This window comes from Asterias rubens, chromosome 7, assembly GCF_902459465.1.
Source record: "Asterias rubens chromosome 7, eAstRub1.3, whole genome shotgun sequence".
Classification (NCBI taxonomy): Eukaryota; Metazoa; Echinodermata; class Asteroidea; order Forcipulatida; family Asteriidae; genus Asterias; species Asterias rubens.
The window spans coordinates 16,012,218-16,035,547 of NC_047068.1; the positions used below are offsets into that span (position 1 = coordinate 16,012,218).

General features: G+C 38.8%; 2 protein-coding genes across 4 annotated transcripts; one reads left to right on the forward strand and one right to left on the reverse strand.

Moving 5' to 3' along the window:
* On the reverse strand, positions 1-16,964 carry LOC117292938 (ubiquitin carboxyl-terminal hydrolase 22-like). Its single transcript, XM_033775114.1, has 13 exons — positions 16,768-16,964; positions 15,119-15,251; positions 14,133-14,246; positions 10,510-10,620; positions 9,441-9,613; positions 8,725-8,872; positions 7,847-7,949; positions 7,157-7,305; positions 5,171-5,273; positions 3,813-3,939; positions 3,173-3,333; positions 2,191-2,343; positions 1-935 (listed from the first exon to the last, which is right to left on the reverse strand). The coding sequence occupies exons 1-13, from the start codon at positions 16,936-16,938 to the stop codon at positions 893-895; spliced, it is 1,689 nt and encodes a 562-aa protein (XP_033631005.1). The 5' UTR covers positions 16,939-16,964; the 3' UTR covers positions 1-892.
* Positions 16,965-17,193: 229 nt separating this feature from the next.
* On the forward strand, positions 17,194-22,208 carry LOC117293147 (dehydrogenase/reductase SDR family protein 7-like). 3 transcript variants are annotated; one of them, XM_033775382.1, is made up of 7 exons: positions 17,194-17,513; positions 18,340-18,515; positions 19,017-19,120; positions 19,516-19,738; positions 20,263-20,355; positions 20,601-20,753; positions 21,297-22,208. In XM_033775382.1, exons 2-7 carry the CDS (start codon positions 18,353-18,355, stop codon positions 21,488-21,490), a joined length of 930 nt encoding a protein of 309 aa, XP_033631273.1. In that variant the 5' UTR covers positions 17,194-17,513; positions 18,340-18,352; the 3' UTR covers positions 21,491-22,208. The 3 variants fall into 3 exon arrangements, with proteins under 3 accessions (XP_033631273.1, XP_033631274.1, XP_033631275.1); XM_033775383.1 differs by having other exon boundaries at positions 17,194-17,498; XM_033775384.1 differs by having other exon boundaries at positions 17,194-17,378.
* Positions 22,209-23,330: the final 1,122 nt, after the last annotated feature.

Sequence of the window (23,330 nt, forward strand, 5' to 3'; positions counted from 1 at the left end):
TACAAACACATTTTCACGGCTCTGCTTAATGTAAGCAAAGGATTTGCGCTTATGCTAGCAGGAAAATCTGTGCATTCGTCAAGCGTATTTCACAGTTTAGCAGGAAATTTATGCTAATACATGTGCATGGTCCAGGTTAGGAGGTACATGTATTCTTCGCTTGCACAGCTGCGCAGAAGTTGCCCTGTAAGCAAAGAAATGTAATTGCAAGTAGAGCCGCGAATTCAGGCCCTGGACTTTTGGGTTCTGATTTGATTGTTTGTTTGCTTGTTTGTTTTAAATGATATTTCCATCAAGGGAACTCGGCAAACTCCCACAAGGGGATGTAAACACCAAGCTGGCACAGCTAATAATGCTTTGATTATGAATTGCACAAATTAAGAAATTGTGACGCCAATACTTATTCTATGTCATTGTGAAATGGACAGTTAGCTTGGTGATTCAAACCCGCAACCTTGTGATTGCAAGTCCTGCAGTCAAACCACTGGACCACGGTAATCGTGATTGGTATAAGGAGGAATAACTTTTCACCAATCAAACTACAAAGGCCCTTGCATTTTACAAGAAATTCAATATCGATTATACTAGCTCTGAGCATTTCTGTCATCGCATAATAACTTCAGACAAAATATTGCCCGTTTTGCTAATTGGTTTATAATTTAAATTCATTCTCTAACCTTACACAGAGATCAATCTTACATATAGAATCCATTTTGGAGTATGGTTCCCTGTAGGTAGATGATGAAGTACATGAAGTTATATTGAAATGGTCTTTGGAACCAGACTGAACAGAGTAACGCACCGATACCAGATCTTGCGATACATTTCTTCTGAATGGCACAAAAGCTGAGGTTGCACTGTCTCGATGAATAATTTGGCACTCTCTTCCCTTTCATTCGTACTCTAAGATGCGTTTGTGGTAGAATAAAAGATACCTGGTAGAGAATATGAAGACATGAAAACAAATTAATAAGTGGATTTGCATTTTTGGGTGCCATAATAATAATAATAACAATAATAATAACCATCTTTATAACGCGCCTTTTGCCAAAGGATACAAAGCACAAGGTATTATTACTGGAAGGAGTGGGACGAAGTTTGAGATATAAGACCTAATCCTTAGCACCATGTAATGATTTACAAGGTGCTCTGGCGCAATATGCTGCCAATTCAGCCAGGAACACTGGGGCGAACCCCTTCTCTTTATGATAAGTGCACTGGGTTCTTTTACATGCATTTACACAACACATGGGACCAACGGCTTTACATCCCATCCCAAGGAAGAAGCAATCTTGGACACTATTGGTAATTGTCAAAGACTAGCCTTGACAGTTGGTGTATCTCAACATATGCATAAAATAACAAACCTGTGAAAATTTGAGCTCAATCGGTCATCGAACTTGCGAGATAATAATGAAAGAAGAAGACACCCTTGTCACACAAAGTTGTGTGCGTTTAGATGGTTGATTTCGAGACCTCAAGTTCTAAATCTGAGGTCTTGAAATCAAATTCGTGGAAAATTACTTCTTTCTCGAATACTATGGCACTTCAGAGGGAGCCATTTCTCACAATGTTTTATACCATCAACTTCTCCCCATTTCTCGTCACCAAGAAAGGTTTTATGCTAATAATTATTTTGAGTAATTACCAATAGTGTCCACTGCCTTTAAAGTCTGAAGAGTCACGAGTGGGGATTCGAACCCACACTCTGCTGATCAGAAACACAAGAGTTTGAATTTGGTGATCTTAACCGCTCAGCCACGACACTTCCACACATACCGTTTCCCAGGAGAGACAATTCTTGCTTTGTATCATGCAAAAAGGTTGACAAGTTTTAGTTTTAGCCTTTGAGGTAGACTCAGCTAGGGTCAAAATGTCAAGACCATTAAATGGCAACCAACAAGTATACCCCCATTGTCTCAAATGACTTTTTTTCTCTAAAAAATCACATTACTTCAAAGGGGGTCGTTTCTAAAAATGTTTTATAGTATCAATAGTTCTCCATTGCTCTTTACGAAATACATTGTTATGGTCATAAATGTTTTGAGTAATTACCATACCATCTCTTTAACAACAGGATAACTTAAACAAAACCGGCTTGCCTAGAAAGGTGTCAAGATGTGACAAAAGACAAACAGAAAACAGACGATAGTTCAAGTTAAAAATCTTGCGTTCTGTTTTGGGACTCACCCCTCACTGTGAAGTACATCCTGCACGCTGGATTTGGTAATGAGAGCATCATCACACTTAAACCATTGATCCTTGTGTTGTCTCACATAGCATGTGTAGTGACCCGTCTCTATTGTACCAAGGTGGTTCACCACAGCAAATAGCGAGTATCTACTGTAGAGTAAAACAAAAAAAGCAATATTTAAGTTTAGAAAATATCTCTCTTGCAATACATCCAGGCATTATTTTTGGCCCTGGGAAAAAAAGTAGGAATATTTTACAAGGGCTGACCTATAAGCATCCCTTAAAATATTACTTGCTGAGGTGCTGTAGTTTTTGAGAAACGAGTGAAACGAAATTATTTTAGTCCGAGTTTAGCATGTAAAACATATTAACCAGTTATGGTATAAATAACATAACCATAACTGGTTAATTCACTTTTACATGCACAATCATTTTAGTCTCACTGACAGACTGAGGCAAAAATTACTGTCATGACATTGTTTTACTCATTTCTCAAAAAACTACAGCACCTCAGCAATTAATATTCTAAGGGGATTTTTCTACCATCATTATCCTCAAAATGATTAAGTGTAATGCTAAAAAAGGTACCCAAATCCTTTAAGTAGGTACATGTATAACATCATGCCTGAATACATCTCACACCCACAGCGCCAAAACTAAGGCGACATTTTAGAGGGGCACAAGGGGGGTGCACCATGGGAGTGGGGGGGGGGGGGAGAGGGGACTTCACGCCAATTAAAACTGTAGCTTCCATTTGCATTTCTCTTATTAAACAAACTCCTTTTCTCTTGTAAAGCCATTTCCAATTTCATACGCTTAGCGGTTAGCAGCATTTTGAAACGGAAACTCGCGCAGTAAGTACAGGATCAGACAGTGAGCAGCTCTATAAAGTTGAACTCTGCTCTTACTAGCCTGAATATTATGTACAATAAAATCACTGGTTCTGTCAAACCAATAGAAGACCAATCTATGTTCTTACTTGTTATCTGAGGTAGATGATGAAGAGGTACTGGACTGTGACTGATTTCTAACACCATTAGCTCGTCGATGCGATGATACGTATGGCGTCATGTCTAGCTCGTGGGGAAATGCTATAAAGGTTGAAATCTTCTTGCGGAAGCGATTTGAATGCTCGAACCTCTGAAAAACAGACAGAAATACCCAAAGGATAAAAATGTGGTAGATGTCAAATTTGCATCGGGGTTAAAGAAAATTATTTGATTTGACCCTTTATGTATGAAAAGCACTGTATACTCGATACTTTACCGAGTCCTGTGAAGAAAAAAAGATCCACAGGCATATAACTCAGGTGGAATTTGAACCAACAACCTTGCCATTCTAGAGCACTAACCAACTAAACCACACAGATTGCCCCCAGTAGCTCGAAATGTGACCTAAATTAGCCAAATTCCCTTGTTAACAGTCTTGTTATTATTCATTCATTCATTTGATTAAAAAAACAACTGGCAGCACAAAGCTGATTTATGTGGCATTACATGTACAAGGTAAAAGTATTGTTCAAAATTACACAGACAGGAAAATCATCCAAACAAACAAACAAACAAATAAACAAACAAACAAACACGGCTGCCAGGATTTGTTGTCTGTCTGACGTTTACCTTAAGGTGGAAGCAAGCAACCAGTGGAAGCTTTTTCATTGTAAGTTGTTTGGTGGACTCTTGGTAACTATGGCAACGGCTACATTTGATCTTTGAGTTGGTGCCCAGATGTTCTGGTCTTGTGAACCTGCAGGGGAGAGAAGAAGGAGGATAGTAGATTAGATTTTTATACTTCTTAAAGGCAATGGACACTTTTGGTAATTGTCAAAGACTAGCCTTCACAGTTAGTTTATCTCAACATATGCATAAAATAACAAACCTGTGAAAATTTGAGCTCAATCGGTCATCAAACTTGCGAGATAATAATGAAAGAAAAAAACACCCTTGTCACACGAAGTTGTGTGCGTTTAGATGGTTGATTTCGAGACCTCAAGTTCTAATATAAACTTGAGGTCTCGAAATCAAATTCGTTGAAAATGACTTCTTTCTCGAAAACTATGGCACTTCAGATGGAGTCGTTTCTCACAATGTTTTATACCGTCAACCTCTCCCCATTACTCGTCACCAAGTAAGGTTTTATGCTAATAATTATTTTGAGTAATTACCAATAGTGTCCACTGCCTTTAAAATAATTGGTACTGGTATTGAGATCAAATAAAAGTGAGCTTTGAAAACTGTTCATTATAGATTGTTGTTTATTGGGCAAGAACCAATCACATGATGCTACAAAGACACATGTACAGGGGAACATGAGTAATGTACCCCACATTTCCTTGATTTTTTTTTATAATGATTACTTATCCGGTATCATACCTTAAAGGCAGTGGACACTATTGGTAATTGTCAAAGACTAGTCTTCACAGTAGGTGTATCTCAACATATGCATAAAATAACAAACCTGTGAAAATTTGAGCTCAATCGGTCGTCGAAGTTGCGAGATATTAATGAAAGAAAAAAACACCCTTGTCACACCATGGTCACACAAAGTTGTGTGCTTTCAGTTGCTTGATTTCGAGACCCCAAACTCTAAATCTGAGGTCTTGAAATCAAACTCGTGGAAAATTACTTCTTTCTCGAAAACTACATCGCTTCAGAGGGAGCTGTTTCTCACAATGTTTTATACTATCAACCTCTCCCAGTTACTCATAATCAAGAAAGGTTTTAATTATTTTGAGTAATTACCAATAGTGTCCACTGCCTTTAAGGTAAGTACATGGGTTACAATTTTCTGCACTGTGATGAGATCCACTGTGTTTTGCTAACCAAAGGGAGGAAATAACACCCCGGCTTAGTGTATAATATTGTTCAAGGTGGGGTACATTACACATATCACGTGATTGGTTCTCGCCCAATAAACTTCACAATCTATTGTGAACGTTATATATACCCTTTATATCCCATACTGCTTTCCCCATTACCTTCTTAAACAGTCGTCCAGCGAGGTCGGGACGTCTTCAAAGCCAGTTGGAGAGAGTAACCCAGAGTCTCCGTTATTGACACTACTGCTACTAGTACTGGAACCTACTAAGAGCAAAAATACAAACAATTCTGTTGAGTATGAAACTATTACCCAGAAGATCAAATAAACACTACCATACTGTGTACAACAGTTCTTCCCTCATATTACACATCTGGGCCAAATTTCAAAGAGCTGCTTAAGCACAAAAATAAGCTAAGCAAAACAAAATTATGCTAACCAGAATGAGGTTGCAAGCCAAAATACCATGTCACACGTACAATTTGTGACTGCACAGATTATTTAAGCAGTGATTTCTGCTGAATCAGCTCTATGAAGCTGGACCCAGGGGTAGATTTCACAAAGAGTTAGGACTAGTCCTAACTTAGGACTAGTCCTAGGAGATATCAAAAAACGTATAGCTAGTCCTAAGTTAGGAAGAGTAACTCGTCCCAACTCAAGATAAGACTAGTCTTAACTCTTTGTGAAATCGACCCCAGGTCTTGTACCAAATTTTCTTGGCCAGTAAAAATGTTGAGCTTCATGCCATGTTTTTTTAATTTTATTTTCCCACCGAGTTGGATCCCTGGAAGGTAATGAATCTGCAGGCATCAAAATAACATAACCAACAGCAATTGCCGCAATGCCCTGTGCTTTTGCTGTGGTGCCCTTTGCAAAATTCCGATACAAATTTAAATTTTCCTCATAGCAAGCCCCTAAAAAAAATTTCATTCCCCTTCAAGAGCGAAGTTCAAGACCTGAATCAGGGAGACTTTACCTGAGGAATTGCTATCTACTGATAGGTTAGTGTTACGTATTGGTGCTGAGGATGTGGAGGATGATGACATATTGCTCATTGAGACTTTACCTGAGGAATTGCTATCTACTGATAGGTTAGTGTTACGAATTGGTGCTGAGGATGTGGAGGATGATGACATATTGCTCATTGAGACTTTACCTGAGGAATTGCTATCTACTGATAGGTTAGTGTTTTGAATTGGTGCTGAGGATGTGGAGGATGATGACATATTGCTCATTGAGACTTTACCTGAGGAATTGCTATCTACTGATAGGTTAGTGTTACGTATTGGTGCTGAGGATGTGGAGGATGATGACATATTGCTCATTGAGAATTTTCCTGAGGAATTGCTATCTACTGATAGGTTAGTGTTACGTATTGGTGCTGAGGATGTGGAGGATGATGACATATTGCTCATTGAGACTTTACCTGAGGAATTGCTATCTACTGATAGGTTAGTGTTACGTATTGGTGCTGAGGATGTAGAGGATGATGGCATATTACTCATTAAGACTTTACCTGAGGAATTGCTATCTACTGATAGGTTAGTGTTACGTATTGGTGCTGAGGATGTAGAGGATGATGGCATATTGCTCATTAAGACTTTACCTGAGAAATTGCTATCTACTGATAGGTTAGTGTTTTGAATTGGTGCTGAGGATGTGGAGGATGATGACATATTGCTCATTGAGACTTTACCTGAGGAATTGCTATCTACTGATAGGTTAGTGTTACGTATTGGTGCTGAGGATGTGGAGGATGATGACATATTGCTCATTGAGACTTTACCTGAGGAATTGCTATCTACTGATAGGTTAGTGTTACGTTTTGGTGCTGAGGATGTAGAGGATGATGGCATATTGCTCATTAAGACTTTACCTGAGGAATTGCTATCTACTGATAGGTTAGTATTTCGAATTGGTGCTGAGGATGTGGAGGATGATGACATATTGCTCATTGAGACTTTACCTGAGGAATTGCTGTCTACTGATAGGTTAGTATTTCGAATTGGTGCTGAGGATGTAGAGGATGATGACATATTGCTCATTGAGACTTTACCTGAGGAATTGCTATCTACTGATAGGTTAGTATTTCGAATTGGTGCTGAGGATGTGGAGGATGATGACATATTGCTCATTGAGACTTTACCTGAGGAATTGCTATCTACTGATAGGTTAGTATTTCGAATTGGTGCTGAGGATGTGGAGGATGATGACATATTGCTCTTGGAATGACTCCCTGAGGGACCTAGATCCAGCGAGATGTCCCAGAAAGGATCCACTGTGGTTGATATACCCCTGGAGATGAAGAGAAGAAAAATATCTCAATCAGAGCAGTGCATGTGATTAGGGTACTCAATTCATGGGAATTGCTTACCTCAGACTTCTGCGCTTACGATGCTCTGGAAAAGCACAGAATTCTCAGGGCTGTAAGCGCAGAATTCCACGCTAAGCAGCACAATATAAAAAAATAGTGGCTTCTTATATAGAGCTCACATCCATTACTCAGTACATAGTGACGCTCATGGCACTCCAACAGTCAGTGTTTTTCAAGCAAGGTATTGTGGAGCTATTTTTTTTTTAAGTATGAGACCTTTTTCCTTTACATACTGTAGCACCATGTAATGGTTTACTAGGTGATGTAGTGAATATGCTGCCAATCAAACCAGGATCACAGAGGTGAACCTCTGTTCTTAATGATAAGTGCATAAAAAGTGTCTTGCTTAAACCCACACACTGCTGATCAGAAACACCAGAGCTTCAGTCCGGTGCTCTTAACCACTCAGCTACGACATGCTAAGACTGATACTAGTATTATTATTATTGACTAGGGTCCTACCTGCAGGATTGGCAAGTCACATCTGATTGCAGCCCTCCCGTAAATATTTGGTCGATAATGCAGTTGCAAAGATTAGGATTATTGCCAGAAATACCGTTATGACCTGCGGAAGAAAAACACACGTGAAACATTCATTTCATTTGTTCTTTCACTACAATGATGACTGGATGAGTTGTGCCCATCTGTCCCTGTCAAGCATAGTGTTAGAGAGAAATTTGAGCAGTATTCTTATTAATATAAACCACAAGGGAAACTGACTGGGTAAATTTTGAAATGATTCTGGGGGCTGAACAAAGAATTGACTAGAGTGGGATTCGAACCAACGACCTCCAGATTAATGTGCCGGCGCTCTACCAATTGAGCTATCAAGCCCTATGTTGGCGGTGTCCCTATTTTGTCAATATCTTTGTTCGGGGTGCCAGTCAGAAGCCATACAACTGTTAACTGCCGTGTAGCCAGGGATCACACCCAAATTACGATACAACCTGGGAAGCGGCAGCGAGGGGATCACCTTTAGGGGATGCGACTTTTTGTTATTAGAATGACATAAATAAAACCAGAAAGGTGCGGTATGGGTGTAAAAAGATTCCTGGCTAAGGTCTCATAAGAGCGGAGTTGTGCCTTGGTTCACTCCTATGCCACAAAGGTTTTTCTCTGGGCCATCCGGTTTTCCTCCTTTGCAGAAAAAATCAGAAGGAACACTTTTGATATATAATGTGCTCTGTCCTCACATATGGGTTGATGTGGCTGGCTGCCAAAGGCGCACTTGCATGCCTGTTCCTCAAACACGTTCTCTCCACGCCCTTTGTAATTCAGCTTCTCAGCTGAACGTAAAGATAATTAGCCTCCAAAATTATCCACTGATAACAGAAGCTTACCTTTGCAATGTCTATGAAGTACATCAAGAGCAGCGATGAAGAATTCATGCGCATCTTGCTGCTCGTAACCCGCTAAGTGTCTGGCGTGGGTCCACACGAGGTGTAGAAGACGATATGGAATGTGCACAGAACGTAACCCTGAGTAAAACTGATCAAATGAGCAAAACAAAAAAACTTGTAATAAGATTTCTTTCCATATATTACCTGCGTTACACAACACACAAGACAAAAAAGCTCTACGTCTGATTCAAAGGGCAGAGCAAAAATGGTAATGTATCTTGCATAAGCATCACAACTGGGACTCAAACCCACACCATGGCCCAATTTCATAGCGCTGCTTAGCGGCTGATTTTGTGCTTACTGTGCAATTTTTATTTCATAGCGCTGCTAACAGCAAGCACACAAAAAGGCATGCTAAACTTTCGGTGCTTACCGCACGAAAATAAATGACATCACAATAATGCAAATCCACGGTAAACACCCAATATGGCCATCCAATTTTCCTGCCAACCTGTGAAATACAATAAGGCTTAAGCAAATTTTTCTGCTACAGTAAGCATGAAAATTTGCTTACTGTTAAGCAGCGCTATGAAATTGGGCCAAGAGCTGAGTCTAGTGTTCTTATCCGCTCTGATACAACATGCCGATGATAGATATTGATGATATTGAATTGTCAGACAGCAAGAGCATTGAAGCATCAAAACAAAATAACCTACCTCTTGAAACACCCTTGACATCTCACAGACTAGACACTGGTCACTGGACGCCCCCATCTGACAGTTGTGCTTATCTGCGAGAAAGAAGTCTCGTAGAAGTGGAGTGTGCGTCAACGCCTGCACTATGCAATTCATGAAGCAGGTGTTGCCTAAGTTGATGAGCCCTTGTAAACCTGTGGATTAATGTGAATTATTTGGTTGATGATTGTTGATATAGGGAGTAAAATAGTGGATATTAACCCTTTTGTGAACCATTTACTTGAATGATAAATTGATTATATGTACACATTAAATTGTTACACATTTTTTTTGCAAATGGGTGCCCCCCCCCCAAAAAAAAACCCCACAGGTCACAATAGCACCCTTAAGAGACCCGCCCTCGATTTCACCAAACTCTTCCTAACTTAGGATTAATCTTCGGACTTACAACGAGTCCCAAACTTGTACCGTAGCATGTAAAACTTAAGATTAATCCTAAGCAGTTAGGACGAGTAGTTAGGACTTGTCTTATCTCGAATAAGGACGAGCAACTCGTCCTTACTCTTTGTGAAATCGACCCCTGTTCCCATTCTGAAAACTGTGTAGCTGTGGAATCTAAATTTTTAAGTTAAAACAAATTTGTATGAAAGGATTTAAACAAGTCACGGTCAGAACATGAAAGAGTTGCAATGGTTTATAAGGGTTCATTTATGTATTTCTTTGTTATTTCTTTTATTTATTCGGTTCCAACCACTGGGCTTCCCTGTTCATGATATTTGGTGGATTTTGAAGTCAAGCAGAAATTGTAAGGGTCTGTACACTTTTGGAAATGACTCTGAAAATTAATGGCAGTAACACAAATACAGTAAAAAGTACAGCAGTTAGTTAGTTATTTTGTCAACTAACCACTACTTCACATGCTATCCATGCTGGAGCCGAACATTGAAAACATTCAGAATCAGATCCAACATCGTGTTTAAAAGACTGAAATAACCCCTTTAATAAAACTGTCTTGAATCAACTCAAACAGTACCTACATTTCAAAGATGTAAATCTTATTGGTCCGCCCTTTCTAGGCCAGTTTACTGACCTATTGTTGAATTGGATGTGATTTTTCTTCTCTTTGGATTTCGCCGAAGTAGCTGTACTTCTGAGGCGGTGACTTCCCATGACAGAAAGGCGTGCACACTGCAAGGTGAACCTGTGCACAGAGAACACAAAGTTTAAGAACATACTTACAGCATTAACAAGAATCATTCTTTAAATTTTAGTCTCAAAGTTTACAGATTATGAAGTTCAAACCAGAACGTTTTTTTTCTGTGAAATGTTTCCCTCTGAAATAAAGTCTTATTTAGGAAAAAGTGACCCGAAACCCGACAAAAAAACGTAACAGTTAATTTTGGTCATTGCAACCAAAATTAAGGACAATGTGTTCACATGCTGAAAATTGTGCATGGTTTATCAATATTTTCTTGTGACTCACACAATGGATTAAAAAAGGATTTGAGTACTTTTTCAAAATGTCCACAGATTTACATTAAACTTACAGGGTTTGAAGATAATGATAGTGGAAAGGTTCCCTTCAAATATTATTAACTGAGGTTCTGTAGTTTTTGAAAAATGAGTAAAAATTATTTGTTTTACTCATTTCTCAAAAACTACAGCACCTCGGTAAGTAAAATTTCAAAGGAAGCTTTCTACTCTCATAATCTTCAAACAGTGTAAGTTTAATTTCAATCTGTGGACGTTGTGTTGTGTGTTAGGAAAAAGTACATAGACCCTTTAAGCCCAAATTTGCACAGGTTTGTTATTTTATGTATGGTTGATAACACAAAACATGACCACTGTATACAGTGCTAACACACATCGGTGTATGGGCAAAAACCAAAATTAATATTCTTTATCCCTGATGCAAATGTAACATATATTATATCCTTGCGGTAACCGCTGCCAAAAACATAGGATTCGAACTGCCTCTAGCTACCGGGCATCCTCAGTAGTCTAGTTGGTAAGACACTGCTCTCGAAATTGCAAGAGGCGTGGGTTCGAATCCCACCCGAGTAACATGCCTGTAATATTTTTTTCACAGGACTCAGAAAAGTACTGAGTATACAGTGCTAATACACATCGGTGTATGGGTAAAAACCAAAATTAATATTCTATCAATCCTGTACAATATACCTTCAAGAGAGAAATTAAAGGTTATGTCCTGATTTGACATTTCCCTGTTTCCAAAATAAACATATTGATTGAGATTTCCTGGAAAGTGCGTACAGAAAATAATTGTTTCAGAAACAACTAGCTGTGCCTAGGGGGAGTTGTAGATAAGAGAGTGGCCTCGAAAGGATTATTATAAGCAGTCTCGTTATCATAAATGAGATCATTAAAAATAACCATTCTATGTCACTCAGACACACACACAGCAACTTCAAGAATCTTATTTCAAATTTGATAGATATAGCAACAAGTGCTAGTCCTTACCACACCCGGATTTTAGCACTTATGAATTTAGTCTTTTGTATGCAAATTAAAAGATTCATTTGTTAGTTTTATTTTTCCCTTTCCTTGAATTGGCTGGTGGTTTGGACATTTAATACAATACAATACAATTACAGTTTTAGTTTTTCTTGGTCACTGTTGGCTAGTTCATATTCATGTGCTTGCTTTTGGTGTTTTTGTTGTTGTGATTTCAGTACATTTTTGGGGGCCTGTTGTTTTTTCCCTTTAAAAAAAGAAAATATACTCTTAGTGTGTCTTTATAACTCTAAATTACAAAAGATATTACCCTATATTTACAAAGGAAATTTACATTTTGGCAGATTAACAAATCTCTTGAACTGTTGACAGATGTTCGTAAACTGACAACTGTTAGTCTTAAGAATTTTTGTTTGGTGTTTTAACAAAATTTGTTTCCTTCATATTTTAGAGCAAGAGCAGTTACTCAACTTGGCCTCTTGTGCCTTTAATTTTATTTTAATTTTTCTTTTTTCAACATTGTAATTCAAATCCAATTCAGCCCATGGCCATGACTTCTGAAATGTTTTGAAATTAAAACTAATTATGAACCAATTATGTACCATTCAGACATATGTTGTTCTACTCCTACACTAATGAGTGCTAAGTAATGTGCACTCAGTGTTTTTTGCAAAGTTCTGCAGAAAAAAAAAATACATACATGTATAATTAAATCCAGAGGCAGCTCAGGACGGAATCTCTATGGAGACTATCAAACAAAATACTTGCTACTAACATGTACATCCAATTAGTCCCCAATTTCCATTCATAAGAGAACAAATTTCTTTGCCAGAATTTTTTGTAGACCAAGCCAAGCTCATCGAAACACTAAGGCCCCCCTGGGGTTGGGGGTGAACAGTAGATTAACCCTACCAGCCCCCATGAGGATTACACAACAAATTGGATTATTCCAGATTATGACGGATCCATTTTTCAAAAAGGAAAAACCATGATTGGATTGGGCTTGTGAGAATGTCAATGGGATTAGCTTCCATGTTTGTTTTTGCAGCCTTGGTTATCTGGCAGGCTGACTCACTTGAAAAGTCCAGCATTCCCAAAGATAAAAGAAAATGATTGAAGATTGGGCATAAACTGAAGACAGATGCATATACATGTAGAAGATATACATTCTTTTCCATTCATAAATACCTCAGACAGTTTTGCTATTCCTATTGGTGGAGAGCGCGTCACGTGGGTGTGTATAAACCTTCGTTAACGACCAGTAAAATTGTTTAAACATGGGCGTGACACGCGAGCTTGCACCTGTTCTTATGAGACAGTTTCTTCATTCCTTCTGGTAGAGAGCAACGGCCAGGACAGTTGTGCCACATCACACGATATGCGCGACGCACACAGCATACACTTATAAGGAGTTGTTTACCCGAGGGCCTTACCATTTCGGAGCTGGAGGGGTGTTGTGTTGAAAGAAATCATTGAACAATTATACTTTTTTTGCATTTATTTTACTTTTTGACCAAAAGTGTTGATGCTTTTTGACCGAAAAGGTATAATTTATGAATGGGAATCAAAGTGTGTTGAATCGGTTTTCAACTAGTGGTTTAAACCCGCCGAGGCCTGGTTCGTCTCGGTAAAATTATCAAGAACCAGGCCTCGTTGGGATTAAACCTCTAGTTAAAAACCTCTTCACCACACATTGATTCCCTTATTTATGAATGGGAATCAAAGTGTGTTGAATCAGTTTTCAACTAGTGGTTTAAACCCACCGAGGCCTGGTTCTTGATAATTTACCTCGACTTCTTAGCAGTAAAATTATCAAGAACCAGGCCGCGTTGGGTTTATTCGTCTCGGTAAAATTATCAAGAACCACGCCTCGGCAGGTTTAAACCACTAGTTGAAAACCTCTTCACCACACTGTGACCCTTATTCATCCCCCTCAAAAATCAACAAAAATCTGACCTTTGCATGTTTAATAAAACAGGTACAACAGGACACCCTGATTAAATTCAGAAACCCCGTTTTATGTGTCAGCTACATGAATTGTTAGTGAATAATTTTCCATCATGGGTCTCATCACTCAAAAACCTACCACACCTGTCTTGTAATAAATACTATAAGACCTGATTACCTTTATTACAAGAAAAAAAATACACCAACCAAGGACTAAAGTGGAAGCTTGCAGCATTACTACACACCAGAAACACCACTTACTACTATCTCTCATTTCATCCTCGGACTTACCAACAAATTTAGCAGCTTTGGTTTTTTCTTCTTTGGCAATGGTCTCAAATTCGTGGTCGTATACATAGTCTCCACAGGAGTAACAATAAACAGCACCATGGGTCAGATCAATGGCTTCAAAGAGAAAGAATAGCAAAGACAACAATGTGAACGCAAAGGTTGAATAATAATAATAATAATCATAATAATTTGGGGGGCTAATCGTCCTTACTCGCAGCTAGAGCTGAATTGCGAAGGATGCGGCTACAACGTGTTCAAGAAGCAGGCATGCAAGGGCGCATTCAGCTGCCAGCCACATCAACCCATTATGACCACGGAGCACAGCCAAAATCAAAAGTGTTTGATTTTTTCCTGAGGGAGGAAAACCGGATGGTCTGGAAAACCCTCGTGGCACAGCAGAAAACCAACGCACAACTCAATTCACATATGGCCCCGACCGGGAATCGAACCGGGGTCACCTTGGTGAGAGGCGAGCGCTTTACGCACAAGCCAACCGTGCCACCCGCTGAATTGTATAAAATTGGCTCTAGAGTCTAGACAGAATGCTGCCACCCTACTCCATGCAGTCTGGAAGAGCACAACATAAAGCTTTTCCGCCTCAAAACCCATTGTTCATTCCGATGCAAATTTTACATCTATTTGATTGTTCTGGTACTCATTGCTAAAATATTGGATTCGAACTGCCTCTAGCAAACAGGCAACCTCACTGGTGTAGTGGTAAAAGTTCTACTCTGTACTAACAAAGGTTGTGTAATAACGGGTAATATGCCATTGCTCTTTTTTTCCACAGGACTCGGATAAAGTACTGCGCAAACAGTGCTTTGTACACAAATCTGTGTACAGATGACTAAAACCAACTAATATTCTTTATCCTGATGCAATTTATTTACCGCCTTGTTCTTATTTCGAAAAAGAGGGGGGGTTGGGGTTCAAGGCCAAAACCTCGTTCCAGACAGGAAGTTTGAATGACCTTTTTTTTTATTTACCAAGGTTATGTTTGGTTGCCTTAGCGTGGTCATGTATATGTCCTGATGAATAGCACCCGAAGAAAACACAGTAAAGGCAGGAGTGAAGCCTGAGGTCTGGCTGGCGACAAACGTGACATAGACATGCTCTTGCCTGTATGCACATGAAGAAAACAAAAAAGAATGAAATAATGATTAATCTTTATCCTAAATAACTACTTTAAAGATCCTCTTCTGAAGAGGAAAATGACAATGAAACAAAGCTTTACAAAAAAGCAAGATAATCACAGGAAGTATGCAGCCTAAAATTGGCAAATAAGAAAGTGCACCTGAAAGTTAAACTCATTAAAATCCCATTACAAGCTGAAAACAAGTTTCATTCATTTCTGGCCACAGCATGCATTGTGCGAACAGACATCGAAACAGTTCAAATGTTTTAGGGGGGGGGGGGGAACTACTAAAACCATTTTGCCTCAATTTCAAAGAGCCTAAGATAAGAATAAATAGAGAATCATTTTTCAAACTATTTTATATTATATAACACCCAAGCAGATCCTTGCCATTTGATTGGAGGATTGTCCGTCACGTGATAGCAAATAAAAGTACCATTGCACGCTGAGTCACTCGCCGTGCTTTTTCGTTCCATCCGAAAAGTACCATTGCGTGCAATGGTACTTTTCGGATGGAACGAAAAAGCTGAGTAAAAACGTCACTGCGTGCAGGTGTCTTTGGTAACGCAGCGCAGGTGTTACTGCAAGAAGGCATAGTAAAATTACTAGCATTCGGCTTCTACAGTTGAAATTGTTTGTTTTGAAAGTTGTTTCTTTCAATCAAAATGACAAAGTTCTACTTGGATGTTATATAAAACAAATAATGAATGTTTTTCATTCGTGCAATGGTGCGAATATGTTCATTCGTTGAAAGCTGGAATGATCCATTCAACTCGGCTCCGCCTCGTTGAATAGAACATTCCATCTTTCAACTCATGAACATATTCGCACCATTGCACTCATAAACATTCATTATGTGTATACTAACTATAAATAGCAGCAGTGCTACTCACAGAGTAGGCTTTTATGTTTATAAATTGTTGAGTAACCATAACTTTAAAAACGAACTATTTAACTGATTTTTTACCTTACAAAAGACACACAACAAATGTTTTCTTCTTTGACTTCAAGTTCAAGAAACAGTTATTTAATAACTAATACTTAGTTAGCAATCACAAACTTTCCAAAGACAGTTTCCGAAAACACCAAAATCCTTCGCACTTACTTTTTATACACCTTGTCAAATAAATCAAAATCCCATTATCCAACTCAATACACGGAAATGCAAGCCAGACAACAATACAAATACAATGCATACTTCTTCACACCCCAAACAATGTCAATGAAAGAAAGAAAAAAAAACTCAACTTCGCTGAATAAAAAACCCAATAAATATTCGGGAAACGTATACAAATTTCAAAATTGGATGATATTACGATGATAACCTCCGTCAAATGTTTCTGATGTACAAATTACTTCCCAAATTATGTGAAAGGTTTGATTGTTACGGCGAGTCAAACGTCACCGTAAAAAGTCAAGAGTTTGTACGGGACAACCCCGGCGGAAGGCCCCCCTTCATCCGGCCCGTACGAACAACAAAAACTCGTCGCCCAATCTTACCTTTCTTTTGACAGCTGTACTTGTGCTACACGACACAAAATACGAAACAATTAGCCTATAAGGTGTTGATCCTTTTGCAGCCTTGAAGTTACCCACGTGTGGACACCCAGACAGGCTCATGGTGGGGAGTAAAACAAGATTTTCAGCAGTAATGTTTTCAGTAATTCTCATAAATTAACGTTCTAGGTGTAGCGGTGCGTTTTGCGTGATTGTCAACAATGTAGAAACTGTCGCATACAAACACATGCTAGAGTAGTCCGGTTTCTCTTAGAGGCGAGGATCAGACAATTTTGCCGACCGAAAAGCGCCCTCTAATGTTCTGAGAAGAACAGGAGGATTCCCAAGCCATTTAGACTGGTGCAGGGCATTCCTCATTTTCACCGCCTCGTTAACATGTATCGGGACAGGAAATCATTCCAAACGCATGGGGATTTCCCTTCCGCCTAGTTCAGCCACAAACTCGGTAGTTGGTTTGTGATGTGACCCCGAACCACTGATCAGTGACCCATACACTTCTAGAGTTATGTAACTTAATGACTTTTGTTTTGTTGACATTGGATCCGGACCGGTCCACGTCCAGCTGAGCAGATTGGAGTGTGGAATGGAATCGAGTAATAATATAAATATATTTCGGTTGCAAGTTTTTGTGTGTCAACTTTCATGGTAGTTCTTTTAAATTTTAAAAGAAAAACCTTAGCAGCACAATTACATCCCAGTCCAGTGACTAACCGGTAATTTATAATAATGTAAGTTGGTAAAAGTACATTTAACTATACTGATTCTAGTCAAGATTTTAAAAACTCCAACTAACTTGAGTATCACATCATTGTTTGTTGGCCCAGAAACTATATTATGAGGATTGTGATAAGATTTGAAACTTTGCACGGTGTGAGTTTCTTTTTTTAGGAAAGGTTTGCGATAGCACCAGGAGGTGTACTGTTAATTAATCTCTTTTGGTGTTGGTTCTGAGTTCTGATTTGTCAATCACCGGTTCTTTTCAGAACCAACACTACTCAAAAGTAGACCCAGTAACTGGGGCGCTGTACTCCTCAGTTTGTCATTGTTAAAAATGTTATTGTCGCTCACCGGTAATGACAAATTTCGGGGGAAAAGGAGTACAGTGCCCCAGTTACTGGGTCTAACCCAGTACTCATTTTTACAAAGATATACAAATTAGAAATTAACTGATTTCATAAATTTCTTCGCAAACAAATGTTTTGGACGTTTCATATATCCTCATGTGTGAGATGCAAATTTTGAAACCTATGAACTTGCTCATAAGGAAGTCAGGTGGTGCGATGGTTGTATTGCCTCGCCGCACCTCTGGGACTTTAAAATAACACCGGGGACACCGTGGATTGGGTTTTTCACTCCCTATCCTACCTGACTGTATGGGTTTCCCTGGAATAATTATCTGGGGTTTTCCTCCTACATCTCACCCTGTCCAGATGATGAAGAGGCTTTTATGATTATCATGGATGTTGATAGATCATTACATCAATATTTGGTATACCATTACAAGTTACATAATCTGCTGACTGACTAATTTAATGTAATGCCTTTTTTGAAAAGATAATTCGGGGAGATGGAAAGCTTGAGAACATCACAGCTCCAGCTGGTAGCTGGCATTGCATTTGGCAGTGTAGGATTATTGTGGCTATTGCGACGCCTAACACTAAGAAGAAAGATTTCAGGGTTACAAGGTCAAGTCGTGTTAATCACTGGAGCAAGTTCTGGACTAGGAGAAGGTATTTATTTTATCAAATCAATCAGTTATTTTACAGGTTGGTAGGCTTTTTGAAATATATTTTATTTGTATATTTTGTTTTTACCCATTCACCAATGTGTATTCAATGAAACACTGTCTACTCAGTACTTTCCCAAGTTTTGTAAAAACAAAAATTAACAAGCAAATTACTTGGAAGGGTTTCAAACCCACGACCTTTGGATTGCTAGAGTAGATGTCTTACCACTAGAACACCAAAGCTAGCCAGTTGGCTTGAAGCAGTTGGAATCCTATGGATCCTAACAGCAGGTACCAAAATGGTTTGATAGATGTTAGTTTTGCATCGGGATAAAGAGAAAGGGTAAAAGCAATATATGTTCTTTATCCCGATGCAAAAAACTAACATAAACCACATATATTTTTTTTGTTCAAAAGCAAGTGAAGAAGGGTGGAGGTTTTAGGTAAATTCCGGGTAAAAGTTTTCCTCACGTCTGTTCTTGGTTTTTTTAATTCCAATCCAAAGCGTGTGCACACGCATTCTACAAGGCAGGGTCAAAGGTCATCTTATGTGCCAGACGAGTGAATGAACTAGAACGAGTGAAGAATGAGTTAATATCATTGGATCTGGTAAGTAATATAGCTATATCATTGACGATAGTCTGCATCTGTACTTTTGTTGTAGGAGATTGTAATTAAAGGCATGCCCTGTATCATGAAGGAAGAGAACAAAACATAGTGCAGGTTTAAAGGCACTGTACACATTTTGTAAATGTCATAGATATCCCAACATATGCATAAAATAACACTCTGTGAAAATTTTGACTCAGTTGGTCAATGAAGTTGCAAGAGAAAAATGAAAGAAAAAACACTTTAGTTGCACAAATCTATGTGCTTTCAGATGCCTAATAATAGGCTTCAAGCCTGAAGTCTTTTAATATTTGAGTGAGAAATTACCCACTACGTTACTTCATGGCGAGCTGTTTATCACACTGATTTATTATCGCTGGTAATTTTTTGTATAGACTACAACGACACACCCACCCCACGTCCTTCCGCTGGACCTGGAGGATCTTGAAGGCATCCCAGCCAAGGCAGCCAAGGCATTGGCTCTGAATGATGGAGGTGTAGATATTCTCATCAACAATGGAGGGATGGGGTTCAGAGGAACCGTGCTGGAGACTGAGCTATCCGTGCAACAGAAGGTTATGAAAGTGAACTACTTTGGCTCAGTGGCATTGACGAAAGGTAAATATTTGATTTACTACGAATGTAAGGTCATATCTGAATTGGCAGCTATGGTTATTATGGCTTGCTATAAGCACTGCTAAGGATGTTGATAAGGACACCATACTTCAATGTATGATGATGTGGTGACGGGCGGTCGGGTTGGCGCAGTGAATTGATCTCAGTTCCTTAGGAGTATGCAGCATCCGCAACCAAATTGGAGCTTAGAGTGCTGACATTTTTCATGAACAATCCAAATCCTTGCATAGACCTATTGACTCCAGGGCGATGAGAAGAAATGTTAGTGTCTTACCCCAAAACACATATTACATGACGAAGATTTGAATCCAAACTCTCTGGATGGTCCCAAATTTAGCAGGAAAATGTACAGGTGACATGGTAACCTTATTCTGGTAAGCATAAGTTTGTTGTGCTTATACTTTTTGTGTTTAAGCAGCTTGGCTCAAAATTTTGGTCCAATTGGCCACTACATATTACAATTTATTATAATGATATGCCATTATTCACGACATTTTGTTTTGCAGCACTTTTACCATCGATGATTGCCAAGGGAGGTGGCCATATTGTTGCACTCAGCAGTGTTCAAGGAAAGTTTGCCATACCCTTTCGTTCAGCTTGTAAGTACTACGAAGGAGCATTTTAGATTGGAAACAATTTTACAAGCCGATTTTTACCAGTCCCAACTTTGTAACAAATAATTTGTCCAATTCAAAGTCGTCAGTTAACCCTCCTACTGTTTGACTGTTTAATATCATTCACATGTAAATATTCCGAGAAAATATGCCTGTGATATTTTTTCACAGGACTCGGAAAACTTATTAACCTCAATTTTGCTCTAAAGAACTTCCTTTCACCTTCTCAGATGCAGCATCGAAGCATGCAATGCAGGCATTCTTTGAATGCTTACGCGCTGAGATGGCACAACACAATGTCTTAGTGACAATCATCAGCCCTGGTTACATCCGGACTAACTATTCTTACAACGCTGTCACAGCAGATGGTACACCCCACGGAGGTAAAGTGATTTAAATATTTTTTATCCCAAAGTTCTTTTGACGTCTTTGAAAAACAAATTACTCTACTGCAACAGGAAATTAATTTTGTTTAAAACATCCAATTGAATTAGTGCTGAATTTTTGGTTTACAAGCCGCCCAGTGTGTATAAGCCGCAGACGTTTTTCTTAGAGTACAAAAACAATGTATAAGTGGTGGCTTATAAGCTGGAGATTACGGTAAACATGAATCAACTACAAGAGGGTTCAGATCTTAGTAGGCCTGTGACTGTATAAAGTATACAAGTGAAAACATTTTAAGCTCCTCAATTTTTTTTATATAAATATACTAGCCAAAAACCAAATGGAGAGAAGACAAAAAGGAAGGAAGTTTCAGTTTTTAGTTTTAAGATGTTGGAGGAAAACCCCAGAGAATTATTCCAGGGAAAACCCATGCAATCAGGCAGGGACTGAAAACCCAATCCACACAGTGCCTCACTGATACCAGTATATATCAACCCGACCGCTTAAATTTGTAATCTAAGCTTTTTTTCTGCTTTCAACAGAAATGGATGCGACCATAGCATCAGGGATGAGTACAGATTACGTCGCAGAAAGAATACTCCACTCTATAGTCAAAAGACAGCCTGATGTTATCATAGGACCCCTCTATCTTAGAATGCTCATCTACATTAAGGCTTTTTTACCATCCTTATATGCCTGGGTTATGGCATTACGAGCTCGTGGAGGTAGAAAATAAGGCAAGATGACCAGGGCTCAATTTCATAAAGCCTGTAAGCACAAAAACTTGCTAAGCACAAACAAATCTTGCTTAGAAATAGGTTAACAACCAGAGTACCATATTTACCACTGCTGCGACTGGTACCACACTCATTTCTTGCTTAGCCAAGAAATTTGCTCAGCAGAATTTTCTGCTTAACAGCTTTATAAAATTGGGACCTTGCTTAGGCATAAAAAGGAGCCAAGCATAACAAAATTATGCTAACACGAATAAGGTTACCACCCAAAATTACCATCCTGCTATTATTAGAAAAATTATAACCAATAATTATCTGCTCATCAAGCAGCTCAATAGTGACCCAAATGACCAAATGAAATCATCACCATACCAAATATTGTTCCATTTTGGTGTAAAATGGTTTTCACTCACATATTTTGTTTGAATTTACATGATGACAGTTGATAAAGGTCAACAGCCCAAAACATTTAATTGAAGCCCTCACCTTGATATTGAAGGGGCCGTCCGGCTGATGTTGGGCAATTAAGCTGCACACAGTTTTTCCGCCTAACATGAGTTGTTCGTTAAAAAATGATGTGTCAGTTCTAACTTTTAAATTTTGTGACGTCGGGCGGGAACTATCTGATTTGCAGCTATAAATCTAAAAGAAAGGGCATTTTACTAAGACAATTAGGCCTAATTTTACAGAAAATCAATAAAAGACAAAAACAAACAAATATATTTCAATATCTTGTAATCTTTATTTGGTTATCTCGTAGATAAACTATTTTATTATACAATTTCATAATTGATGTATTAAATTAATAAGGACTGTTACTATCAGCCGTAACTCGACGCAGCTTTTTTGACGGCAAAAAGAACATACATTTTGTGAATAGCATTTCTTCTAATTTACATAATACATGTACAACGCCCATTTAAGACCAAGATAGTATGAAAAGCCTGGCTGGACTAAATTTATGCGTTTTTGTAGAAATAAATGAAGACAAACAGAGGATGACTATTTAACCCCTCTCAAGTAAGCATACTTGTAATCCCTTTTCACACTGCATCTCTTATCCCCGTGGGAAAACAGCCGCAGGGAGGCCCTGGGACTTTTTTTCTACCCCAGGTTTACCCTAGTGCACTTTCACACTACGTGTCCCCATTCCAGGGGGTTCCAATTGTACGTTTCAAAAATACCCCAGGGTGTTACTGCTTACCCCAACTCAGGAGCAGGGGTAGCATATCCCCTGTGGTATGCCTATTTGCTGGGGCAGACCGGGGTTAAAGTAACCATAGTGTGAAAGGCCTGGTCGTTTATCAACCCTGGGTAGTAGTGGGAAAAGGACGTACATACATGTACAGTACATGACAAATATACAGACTACATCAGTGTAGCAAAATACGTATGGTTTTCTTTCATCTGGCAGTTCAAGGAATAAATGCACAAAATAACATGACTTATAAAGCATTAAAGCAGTTAAGGTTTGAATACAACCTTGCAAATGCAGTAACAAACTCACACAGCGCCCTTCACTGAGTTCAAAAGAAAATTTATTTATTATTGTGTGTTGCGCAAACACACATGCAGGTTTCCACTCTTTGAGTCTTATGAAGACGGACATATCCACTTGAGGGCCTCCAGTTCCAGTGTTTTCTGCAATTTATTGGTTGCAAATATGCCCAATGTTGACTTGTTTTTACACACCTAGGGCATCTGTGACCGACTATGTTGGCGCAACCATGCCATTCTGACACCATTTACAAGCAAAGAAACAACAGTATTACCAGGATTAACCTCTACTCTTCCATGATAAGTGCTATGGGCTCTTGTAATGCACTACCAATCCTAGTCCAT

Bases quoted from the DNA above. Each gene is read 5' to 3' on its own strand.
- LOC117292938 (XM_033775114.1), bottom strand. From the start codon at position 16,938: ATGAGAATTACTGAAAACATTACTGCTGAAAATCTTGTTTTACTCCCC. The intron at 15,252-16,767 runs GTAAGATTGGGC...ATGTGCATACAG, and splicing joins GTACAGCTGTCAAAAGAAAG to GCAAGAGCATGTCTATGTCA. The intron at 3,940-5,170 runs GTAATGGGGAAA...TCTCCCCTGCAG, and splicing joins CTGGACGACTGTTTAAGAAG to GTTCACAAGACCAGAACATC.
- LOC117293147 (XM_033775382.1), top strand. From the start codon at position 18,353: ATGGAAAGCTTGAGAACATCACAGCTCCAGCTGGTAGCTGGCATTGCA. The intron at 19,739-20,262 runs GTAAATATTTGA...TTTGTTTTGCAG, and splicing joins CTCAGTGGCATTGACGAAAG to CACTTTTACCATCGATGATT. The intron at 20,356-20,600 runs GTAAGTACTACG...TCACCTTCTCAG, and splicing joins CATACCCTTTCGTTCAGCTT to ATGCAGCATCGAAGCATGCA.